Below are 11,737 nucleotides of genomic sequence, written 5' to 3'. Positions count from 1 at the left end.
GCCCCGCTCACCTCCGCCGCACCGGCGGGATCGCCATTGCCGGGGCTGCTGCTGCTGCCGCCGCCCGCCCGCGCCCCCGGCTCCCGGCGCCGCGCCGCCGCCCGCCTGGTGTTCACCATGCTGCTGCCGCCGCCCGCGCCCGCCCCTTCCTCCCGGCCCTCCTTCCTTCCTTCCTGCCGCCCGCCCTTCCGGGCCCCGCGGCGGGAAGAGGGTTCCCGGGGCGGCCCCGCCCGCTCGGCCGGGCCCGGCCCTTCCCGGGCCCGTGACGCGTACCAGGTGGTGGTGGAGTCGCGGGGTGCCGGCACTTGGAAAAGTGTAAAATGCTGCACTAAAATGCCTACGGGAGTTTCAAATTTTAGTTAAACTTTCAAGCAAGGAAGGAAATCCCCTCTCACCCATCTTGATGCAAACCAAACGAATGAGATAATGTGGTAATTTGATAGTGTTACGTTAGTGGTGACTCTAGAAATGCCACGTCTTAAAAGGTACTTTTCTACAGCAAGCAAACTATTAGCAGTTTACAGAAAGGAAATAAATCATCCCATTAGAGCAACCGTTATACTGGTTTAGCAGAGTTCCTGTTTTGTAGCATTTCAATATAAAAAAACGGAGCGCACACGCAAGTCCGATGAGACACAGAATCAGCCAAATACAGACAGAGCTTACAGGTAATGGTTAAATCATAAACACACAACACAGAGCTAGTAGGGAAGTTTAAAATTAAACTAATGTAATTTTGAACTCTGATGCACACTGGACCAACATTAAAAAGAAACCACTACATTTTTATTAAGAGAAAAAATCCAAACTTTTATTGATGCATTACTAGTTTCAATTCCCTGTTTCTCTCATTTGTCAAAAGAACTGAAGAAGCCAAGAAAATTTCCTGCTATTTGCCGCTACAAAAACGGTATTTGAGGACTAATGTACCTTGAAAAACCTTAATCATTAAACGTAGTGGAATGGATTATAGGAAGCTGACACTCCAGACACTGCCTACAGGCATTCAAATTCCACTTGCTGCCTATATGAAGATTTTGAAAGATGTTGGTGAAAATTCCTTCCCTTACAGTCCAAATCTCAAAACATGTACAACAAAGTTAATGATTACTACCAGTATGAGGCCATGCCCCTGTCTGAAATCCAAATGTAATTACTATTTTAGACACTTGGTATCAAAGTTCCTGCTAAACTACAAGTTGAACTTTAGGTATCTACTCTCATTTAAAGGCCAAGGAAAGGAAAAAGTCTTTTTGACAGAAGGACTACATTAACCAAAGCCTTGCCTTAGCTGCAGCAATCTCTCTGGGATTAAAAAGCCAATGTGCTAAACTGCTGCCAATCAGAAAGATACCTAACTTCAGGGTAAGCCTTGCTTCACCCTTCCTGAGTGGCACTCAAGCAACAGGTTTCCCAGGCAACCACACAAGAAATAATTAACTTTAATGAACAGCATCAGCATTTACTGTCTATTCTACTTGGCTAATTGCTTGCGTAGTTCACAAGTATCAAAAAAACAAGCCACAGTTGAGAAGGAGACAGGCACAATTTTTGATTAACAGATTTCTTCATCGCTTGTTTTCAAATCTTATTTTAAACATTCACTATTAATACATTTTCTATTTCAAACAGTAAAAATGCCATCACACTTGTGCGAACAATGAAGCATATCGAGGCACAAAGAAGCCAGAAGGAATTCAAGTAACAATCAGAAAGTAATTTGGAAGATGCATTTTCTTCTAAATCATAGGGGTCTTTTCTACTCTATTAAAAATAAACCAATTTTCCCAAGCCCCAAATTAAACAGCTGACTTGCCTATATATACATATCAAGTAATAAGATAACAGCTTAATTTTTGGGGGTATTGTATCATTAAAAAAATGACAATTTTCTAAAAAAGCTAGTCCTTGAATGCTTGAAATGTGTATTCACCAGGTAAGTATGATTTAAGAGACATTTGTTTTTTAAAAAAACCAAAAAAATATGTTTCTCCATACTACCTAATGACAGCTAAAATATAATGATAATTTTTACAGTGAACTGGTCATAAAAAGAAAATTATTTTAAACTGTTACTCTATAGATAACTTCAATAAAAAAGCCTCAAAATATTTCATATTTTGAATGAACCCATCAATAGTTAAGAAAAATATCATTAAAACACTACAGACACTCCTACTGACATCACACTGAATAATTACAACTTTTGGTAGTTCATTATAAATGCTGTAAAAATCTTTCTGTGAAAAATGCAATGTTCCCCCATCCCAAAGAAATTTAAACCACCAAAAAAAATTTAAAAAACCTTAAAAAAAAAAAAAAAAAAAAAAAAAGAAAAAAGAAAAAAAGACTTTGTTTTAAGATGCATTTCTTTTAGCTTGTAGGATATAGCCTTTGGACTTGATAATTCCTCTGCTTTTAACAATGACTGAATACCGCAGAAGCCATAAAGGAATCCACTTGTTTGCTTTCATGTTCTGGATGCTTTCCTTGAGAACTTCTTGGAAGCTTGCTTCACAAAGTAATTCTGAAGTTAAAAAAGGATATTTGTGCTTAAAACAGTATCATGTAAACAGCTGCAAAAAGCAACACTTAGAAAGAAAAGCCTTTTCCCACAGTCCTTAAGTAGTACAATATACCCCTCAGATCCACTCTTGCAGAATGCATTTAGGGTAAAACCAGCTGAATATTACAAAATAAATCTCCAGGACGCTTTTTTACAACATTGAGTATCTCCCACAAAACTAACTGAGACTTTGGAATATCAAATTGAGTTGATCAGCAGAGTCATCAGTGGGAGAAAAAGAAAATTAGATTTGAAAAGCTAGCTAGACAAACCAGAGGTGAGTAAAGCATAGGGCTGAAATCAGCAAAGTACTGAGCATTCAGAGTTACCTCCGCAGTCACTGGAAAGTCAGCATTTGTAGTATCCCCCATAACGGGGTTCATAAAAACCATAAGCCCAGAAATCTTTAAGAAAAATGGGCTTAAATGCCACAAAACAAAAAAAGAAGGCAAGTACAAGTCCTCCTAGTTTCCTCTGGAATGTTCATCAAAAGAACAATGGTGAGGACTGCTCACCAAAATAGTCTTGATACTCTTCAGCTGACTATTACAGAAAAGTCAGGCTGAGCAAACAACACATGAAGTAATTGTAGATTTGTTTTCTATCAAATCCTCTTCTCCTTAATTTAATGACTTTCAATGGATACTATTTATTAAAATGCAAGTTGTATTTGGACTTCAGAGGACATGGAAATTGAATGGAAATTCATCTTGTATGCTGCCAGAGCAGTTATAAATCCTGCTCAGGCACTGATGAAATTAATTAATTGTAACAGTGGTACTTTGAAGTACATACTTCATAAGAAATACTTCACTTACTTTTTTCTTTGGGATCAAGGGGAAAGAAAGGAGAAGGAAGGAAAAGTATCATAATGAATAATTAGTCATGACCAAGAATGTAGGGAAGGACTTAACTAAATATTGTTTAAGACTTTTTATTATTCCAATTTATACGTGTTAAGGTGTCCAACACTCAAGGTGTTCTTAAGTGAAGAAGACTGATGATGTTTGAGAGAAACTAATGTTATCTCCCAGAATATTGTAGAGAACTGGTAACTCAGTTATACAGCTCAAAGAAAAGCCTCCAATTTCTTCATTCATTTAGCAAATAAATCACTGCATTAAAAAGTGAAGAATTTACGACTCTTTTTGTAATAATGTTATTTTAAGAAGTCAAGACTTTGAAAGAATCCTACTTAAAGCATAGTAATTTTACATATCTAATATTACCAAACTACTCAAAAATCAACTGGCCATTAACATTTCTGTGTAACCTATTTCACAAATTCCAGGCAAGTACACTTTTGTTCGTCATTTACTGGCCTTCAGCAATACATTTAACTCCATATTTTGTAGAAAGAAACATAGTACAAATTGCTCAATAGGTTGTTCTTCTATTTATTTTATTTTCTCTGATTAGAAGTATTTCAAAAAATTATCCAAGGCTGCAAGACTATTTCAAGAAGGGGTGGGGGGGGGGGGGGAGGAACCAACAGCAGTAACTTAAAAGAAATATTTTATAAAGGAGAGACTTTTAGAATCCTTGGTTCAGGCCTCAAATATAACAAATTTTGAAGTTCAGAAAAAGATTATTCCTGGTTTTCTATTGAATAAATGCATTTAGAAGTCTTCTGTTAACTTAATTGGCAAAGTCTTACCTTTGGGGTCATTGTGAGTTAGCAGTTGTATGTCACATTCTTTTGCAAATGCTGTGAGATCAGGTGGCATCACACAACAGGAAGCTAGGTTCACCTGATTACTACTTGGTTTCACCTGAGTAACAAAATATTTTTATAAGAAAAAAAATACTAATGTACTTTTAGCTGTTTCCCTCATGCCTTCTATTACAACAGATATTTTACTTTGAACAATTTGTCTTTGACCATTGTTTTGAAGTCTGAGCAAGGCTAATTAATTCTGTGTGATTAATTAATGCAGGCAGCTGCAACACCTGCAATTCCTTGCAGCACATAGCTCAAAACAGGAGTAGGATCTAACTTCAAGTGCTTCCACAGCAAGGTGAGTCCTAACTCACTGCACTCTGGCTTTCTGTCTGCTGTGCTCCCGAAACAGGAGCAGTTTTATTTCCCGCCCCCCACCCCCGCTCTAGTAAAAGCATTATAGGGATGTTAGTTTGAAAAAGACTTCAAATTTAAAAATCCAAACCCATTTTTTTAGGGCTATATTAATTTGCAATCTTCCACGCCTTCAGGCAAGTGCTTGATTCAGATCAAGTTAAAAGGGATGCTCTTCCACTGACTTTCTCCTCACAAACTGCGTTCATGATCACCATGCAGGTGGTCATTAAATCCTGCAATTGCCCTCTCTCAGTGTACATAAAACACTGAGGGTCACAAAGATGATCAAATGCCTGGAGCACCTCTCCTATGGGAACAGGCTGAGAGAGTTGGGACTGTGCAGCCTGGAGAAAAGAAGGCTCCAGAGAGACCTAAAAGTCCCTTCCAGTACCTTAAAGGGACTACAAAAGAGCTGGAGAGGGATTTTTTGCAAGCACACATGGTGACAAGACAAGGGAATAACTTTAGACTGACAAGGCAGGCTTAGCTTAGGCGTGAGGAAGAAATTCTTCAATGTGAGGGTGCTGAGGCACAGAAAAGTGCTGGATCTGCCTTTCCCTGGAAAGTGTTCAAGGCCAGGTTGAACGGGGCTTTCAGCAACGTAGTCTACTGGAAAGTGTCCCTGCCCATGACAGGAGGCTTTGAACTAAATGACCTTCCAACCCATCTTATGGTGCTATGAACTAGTCACTCTGGACAGCAAAGTCTTGTGCCATTTCACTCAGAGCCAGTCTTCCTCTTTACATTTACGCCTACCATTAAAACATAATTTTTCCAAGGGGAAATCCTTCCCTTTGTAACACAGCTTAAAGTGAAAATAGCTACATTTTCAGAGTCACTGGAATAAATCTGAAGGTTTAAGAGTACTGTTTGTACTCCTTCCTAAGTATTAAAGAATCCAAAACTTTCAGTTCTTCAATCCTCAAACCTTCAGTACTTCAAAGAACCTGCTTCTGAACAGACCTGTCATTTCCAGCTGCTGCTGGTCAGAACAAACAACAGTCATATTTGAGCCTCCCCCACCTTGAACATTACGACCATACACAGAATGTGGAAAATAACAGGGCTAATTAATATTTTATATAAAAAAACATTTATAACAGAAGTTTGTAACAATGTGTCAACCAAAAAAGCAAGCAATTACTCTGTCCTAAGAAATGCTATGAGTAGAAGTTGGTTCTCACCTGTGCCCACAGATACAGCTGCTCTAACAGTGTTTTATCTAGGTCAGAGGTACCTATGGCAACAATCTTTTTGTTTTGAACTAGATTTTCAAGTTCTTTCCAATAAGGTTGCAAATATTCCAAGGAGAGGTTAGTTCCGTCTTCAACAGGAGGTGGGACAATAATGACTGAGTCTAACTGAGCAATTCCGAGAGCAGAACACGCTGAGGAGAAAGAACAGACACTGCAAAATCTTTTGTCAGATACGAACATAAACAGCATGACTCTTCAAATTCAGCAAAAACCACACCTCCTGCTTCACTATGCTAGCTCTTCATTCACCATTTGAAACTCTGAGTGTATCTGAGGTCAAGAATAATAACACAACCTTTTTAGCAAAGATTCAAGAATACAGCTGAAGACCAAGATTCAGTTGTAGGTCTTGGGAAAGCAAAAAACAAAACCAACAGGAAACGAACAAAAGCATGAAGCTTTTTTCTCCTTTTTAATGTTAAAATGGTATTTTTCTCTGAAGACACTGATTACAAACAAGTCTCTATTTCTTCACTCTCAATTTCTTTTAAAATTTGTAGCTTTCACTCTGAACTATAACTCAAGAACAGGACATGGAAAACTACTTTATATGTGTGAGGAGTTAAACTACAAGCACACCAAACACAGAGACTTAATTTGCCAGAGAAAAGTGCAAGTCTTGGAGTCTCGCTGAGCTTTAGGAAAAATGCAAGTCATGAGGCCTCTTAAGCACAGCAAACAGAGTAGAACTACCGAGCTAAAGTAATTATTTTCTTCAAGAGGAGGAGTCCATTACTGTATGTTTGACAAATGGTGGAAAAAATTACAATAAATAAGCTATTTACTGGGGTATCAATAGAGAATAATGGTATTTGGCCCCTTCTTCTTTGGTCACCCCTTAAGCCCAACAAACTTCCAAAATAGTGAAGTTCATTGCTGCTCACAATTACTGCTACATAAGGCCAACACAACTTTATGCAGAGACATTGTATGGCATTTTCAGTAAAACCTAACTATTTCACCAGCTACTTGCAGCATTATTTTATTTCCTAAATAATCGCCGAAAGACTATGCAGTCAGTAGCAAAGTTTATGATGTTAAATGCAACTAACAAGAACTGGCAAGAATGGCTGTATCACTGCTATTAAAACATCACATGCTGTTTCCATTTTAACAAGTTTTGTGTAAAAGAACAGAAACTTGCTCCAGCTTATAGCAAGGAATCAGATTTGAGTTTGTGGATCCAAGGTCACAGTGATCCATTTAATAAGTTTACTGACTGAGCTACTGTGCAAATAGACCTGATTAACAAAGTCTCAATAGGAAAACAGGATATATACTTGTGACAGTGACTAAACACACCTCTTAGAAATAACATTAGAATTTTTTTCATCTAAGTTCTAGAGTAAAAAATAAATCCTAACTTAAATTTGAGTTCCACACTTACCCAGGTCAACTGCGTCTCTGATCGATGAAGAATTTGATCCAACGATGAAAAGCTTTGCTATTTTCAAACAAACTGGAATCAATAACTAAAGAGGCCATGTACTACTAATATACAGCCATTTACTTTTGCTATATGCACTATTAATGAGTTTTTGGGTAAAAGATTTTTTAAAATATACACCAGTCGCTTAAAAAATTGGAAAAAACCCCAGTTTTTTGAAAGGTGACTGCCGAATAAAGACACCGTTCTCTTAAATTTTGATGTTGTTGTGCAGTCTCAGAACAAGAAATCATCGAGTTAGATGATGTAGTAAGCTGTAAAGCATCAAGACACGAAGCAATTACAGTAACAACCTGTATAAGAACCCCAAATGTAATAGTACAAACAGACTTCTTCACAACTTACTGAGACTCAAAATGTACTAGTGTTAGTTTGGACTGCCTCCTTCAAGTTCATCATATTCAACCTGGAAAGATTATGCAAATAAATGTGCTTCCAATGCTATTTTTTAATTCCAGTATTATCTGAAATATTTTGCTTCAAAAATGTCAAAGACTCACAAAATACATTTAAAATATCTTGAGGTGATGTAAGTTAAACTAGAAAAATGCTGAGCCACTTTCAAATCTGAAATACAAATTCAAGACTTTCTTAGCCAATGTTTAAGAATAACAGTGTGCAATAGTGTAATTTGATTCTGCAATTATAAGAGAGAGCAAAAAAACTCCATCTATGAATATCCTATTAATGACTGCACATGAAACCTTTCCATGACACTGGATTTTTGACTATGTTCTTACCTGATACTTTCAACTCATCCCTTTCTTCAGGATTTATTTTTTCTATAGCTTGAGCTACAGAACATTCCAGAACCTCCAGTGTTTCCTGTAGTAAGTACATGAGACTTAGGAGCAATGTCAAGAGGAGACAGTAAGCTCCCGAAGAATGTTTTCAGCTAATTTGGAAAAAAAAAAAAAAAGGCAAAAAAAAAAAAGCAAGTGCCTTACTGCAGTTGGAAACAAAAATAGTAGAAAAATGCTAAGACAGAAAACAAGTAACCCAAGGCTTCTTGATCACTGAGGGGACATCAAAATAATGAACATATATGAAAGGCCCTATATGACCCTAATACAGAAAATACAAATTACTGCTTAGATTTATTGGAACAAGATTCAGTAGTAAGTTTTAGAAGTGTAACCAACTCTCTATGTCTTTGGTTTCACATGTAACATGGATAAGATGCATAACACCTCTCCTACCTGATTTTGGTCTTGGCTGATCTTTGAGCTCCACTCAGTCAGTGTTTTCTGGATGCAGTCCCGCACCTACAAAACATTTTTTCATGTTGAAGCGTGGGTATGCTCCAGCCACACACAAACACAACAGTACAGAGATGTGTAGGACAGACTGCATGGCTGAACTAATGACACCATCCCACAGAAGATTCTTCCTTCACAGCTTCTAGCTGAAACTTGCTCAAACTAGTTTACTTACATATTTTTCTCTCCTCTTCCACAGAGTTTTAGCAGTAATACAAGTACTGTACTTCAGTTATTTCTCAGACCAATACCATCTTAAAAGGAAAGTACAATGCTAAGCAAGCAAGAACTAAGACATGGGGTGGTTTGGGGTTTTTTGGGTTTGTGGGCTGTTTGCACAGAATTGCTAAGTTACAAAGCAGTCAGATAAGAGCATAAGCGCCATGACACTGTAGAACTGCGACTTTACAAACAACCCCTAAATACTCATTGTATTAATTACTTCTCTTTTTAAGATGCATACAACCCTACCCATTTACTGCTTACCTACTCCATTAAGCAAAACAACTAATGCTTTTAAATCTTTCATCACTGGAGGGGAAACCTACAGATCCTACCCCACACTTGCATTTTTCCTGCATCCACAGATGCAAAATAAACTCGACTAAGAGTCTGATCGTGGATTTTCTTGAACACAGTAAGACCTAAGTATTAAATCAGCTAACTAATTTTATACAGTACCAGTGCTGCAGCTGTAGCAGTGCTGCAGCTTCCCTCTGATCCATCCCAGGAGTTAAGTACAGGTACTGTCTGACTGCCACCTGCCACAGGTAGGTGTATTTTATAACTGTGTGCATACCTACTTTGTGTACCAGCAAGCAGCCATTTCCTATGACACCTAACTCAGAGAGCTCTAATACCATGCACAAACTAGAAGTCAACATTCCTGCCTGATATCAGATAATACAGGAACAATACTTTGTGAACACAAATACTATACATTCTTTCCATCATTTAAAACAGTATAAAAACCCCTGGACCCAAAAGGCAAGAACTGACCACCCCAGTAAATACTAAGCACAACAACCCTTTAATAAAATAACTCTTAATCCTATTTTGATACAATTTATATTGTTATCTTTTTCTTTCTGAGGGCAAGTGAGACAGTACTAAATATTTATATGCTGCTGCTTTGCAACTGTCACAGGACATATTTCTATTGCGGTTCCTCTGCACCCGCCCCTGACTCCAAAGCACACCCCTCCCTTGCCCTCAGGCCATGTGGAAAGAGCAGTGTATGCCACTGCTTTGATCCTCTTTTCCAAACACAGCTGCATCTCCTAACGCTGGCATTCACAGCTCGCAAAATTTTACCTTACATTCTGCCACTGAGAACTGACTACACCAAAGAGAGGAGTTAAAAGCTGATTGCAAATGATCCCATTTATTTGCTTTTGGAAGTACATCAACTCTGGAAAGCCAGTGGATTCCTCTGTAAACAAGTGAATTTTAGTACCTTAACTGTTAGTCATGCACATTGGCCACTCTTTACTTAACAGCCCTCCAGAAACTGCCCACACAAGGGTGCCCATCATGACACACCTACGTCTTTGTTACAGAATCCAGCCCTATTTCACACAGATCACAGAATGTTTAATAAGCAACCAGGCCAAATAAAATGTGATGTGGTCAGGTTATGACCACATGACAGCTAAACAAGAGTATGATGAATTCTTCCTTCTTGTTACATCATCCTCCCTGCCACCTTTCTTCCACTTGTGCATGATTAATATGCAACCAACCAACTTCTAGGTTATCACTAGTGTCACTACATAGCAATGATCAGCCAAACCCATAGTTTATCTCATTATTAAGTGACCATTCTGAGATTACTGTGTCCTCACAAAACAGCAAATGTGGTTCTAAAGTACATGGCCACAGGATCACCAGACATTTTATGAGAACTATTCTAAGTATTGACACACACCGCTAAAGGCAATACTTTTAAGGTGTCAATTAAAAAGCTCTTTTCAACTTCATAACAAAAAATGACAGCTCTCTGCTTCAAAGAAGACAACTGCTACTTTTCCCAAGATCTGTCTCTGTGAAGAAATTAAATTAACTTCAGGTTAGAAAACAGAATTTTCATCATCTGTAATGCAAGCTCATACCTATGCATATTTTTATCTTACTAGAGATGTATAAGGGATCCCCTTTGCCATTACAGACAGCACTTAAATTTGTGGTTTAATCCTTCACTCCCGGAATCCGAAGGCTGGGCTCGCTCCTTCTCAGGGCAAAGTGCTTCCGGGGACACGGGAGCCCCGACCTCCCAACAGGGCAGAACACAACGAACGGACGAAAATAACAAGCAAAACTCTGTTTTGCCATTCCCATCTCGCGCCTCCCGAGGGCACTGGCAAGCGGATCGCTGGGGAGCCAAAGCCCCTCCTCGCCGTGACGGGCACCGGGCCACGCCGTGCCCCGCCGAACGAGTCCCGCCGCGGACGCCGCTCGGACCGCCCGGGGAGCGGCACCCGGCGCTCGCTCAGCCGCCAGCCCGCCCGCGGCCCGGCCCGGGCCTCTCGCCCCAGCGCAGGCCTCCGCCGAGGCGCCCCGAAGGGAAGCCCCGGCCCGCCCCTCACCTCCTCGCCGGGGGTGGCCGGGCACTTCTTGCGGAGGCAGCCCCAGTTGAGCAGGTTGCCGGTCTGCAAGGTGAGCGTGCCGGCGCGCTCCAGCAGGGCACGGGCGCCCTCCGTCCCCATGGCACTGCTCAGGCGGTGGCCGGCGAGCTCTCCGCGACACCTACGGCTCCGGGCAGCCCCGAGCTGGCCGTGACTCAGCACGGGCACCGGAGCGAGAGGCGGCGCGGGGACGACGGGCGGCGGGGCGGGCGCGGAGCGGAGCGCGCCCCGCCTCGCGCTGCCTCAGGCCGCGGGGCCGCAGCGAGCATGCGCCCCCTGGCGGCGGCCGGACCGCAGCACGCCGGGCATGCTCGCCGGGGCCGGGCAGAGGGCGGGGCGAGGCTTCCGGGAGGCGGGACCAGGCCGCTGGAGGGCGGGGCCAGGCCGCTGGAGGGCGGGGCCGGGGCCGGGCTCCCGGTGCCGCTGGGCTCGGGGCGCGTGGCCCCGCGGCAGGGCCGTGTCCGTGTCCGTGTCCGGCCCCGAGGGCAGCGGCCGCGGGACCCGGACC

The 11,737-nt window shown here is 41.1% G+C and overlaps 2 protein-coding genes across 3 annotated transcripts in view; both read right to left on the bottom strand.

Annotated features, from left to right (window-relative positions):
- DNTTIP2 (deoxynucleotidyltransferase terminal interacting protein 2) overlaps window positions 1-164 on the bottom strand; it is an 8,473-nt gene extending 8,309 nt beyond the window's left edge. Inside the window, exon 1 of the mRNA XM_041482986.1 lies at window positions 12-164. Coding sequence (XP_041338920.1) covers window positions 12-119 — 108 coding nt within the window. The 5' untranslated portion in view covers window positions 120-164. The remainder of the gene's footprint in view (window positions 1-11) is intronic.
- A 625-nt stretch (window positions 165-789) lies between these two features.
- GCLM (glutamate-cysteine ligase modifier subunit) lies at window positions 790-11,453 on the bottom strand. Of its 2 annotated transcripts, XM_041482987.1 has the most exons (7): window positions 11,191-11,453; window positions 8,546-8,611; window positions 8,087-8,171; window positions 7,287-7,343; window positions 5,828-6,030; window positions 4,224-4,338; window positions 790-2,527 (listed from the first exon to the last, which is right to left on the bottom strand). In XM_041482987.1, exons 1-7 carry the CDS (start codon window positions 11,308-11,310, stop codon window positions 2,358-2,360), a joined length of 816 nt encoding a protein of 271 aa, XP_041338921.1. In that variant the 5' UTR covers window positions 11,311-11,453; the 3' UTR covers window positions 790-2,357. The 2 variants fall into 2 exon arrangements, with proteins under 2 accessions (XP_041338921.1, XP_041338922.1); XM_041482988.1 differs by lacking the exon at window positions 7,287-7,343.
- Between the last annotated feature and the right edge of the window lie 284 nt (window positions 11,454-11,737).

This window comes from Pyrgilauda ruficollis, unplaced genomic scaffold (assembly GCF_017590135.1).
Source record: "Pyrgilauda ruficollis isolate IOZ18807 unplaced genomic scaffold, ASM1759013v1 scaffold6, whole genome shotgun sequence".
Classification (NCBI taxonomy): Eukaryota; Metazoa; Chordata; class Aves; order Passeriformes; family Passeridae; genus Pyrgilauda; species Pyrgilauda ruficollis.
The sequence above is the reverse complement of the archived record's forward strand: the minus strand, read 5'-3'. Positions and strand labels throughout refer to the sequence as shown.

Bases quoted from the DNA above. Each gene is read 5' to 3' on its own strand.
- GCLM (XM_041482987.1), bottom strand. From the start codon at position 11,310: ATGGGGACGGAGGGCGCCCGTGCCCTGCTGGAGCGCGCCGGCACGCTC. The intron at 8,172-8,545 runs GTAGGAGAGGTG...TACTTACTACAG, and splicing joins TCAGCCAAGACCAAAATCAG to GAAACACTGGAGGTTCTGGA. The intron at 7,344-8,086 runs GTAAGAACATAG...GTTTGAAAATAG, and splicing joins GGATGAGTTGAAAGTATCAG to CAAAGCTTTTCATCGTTGGA.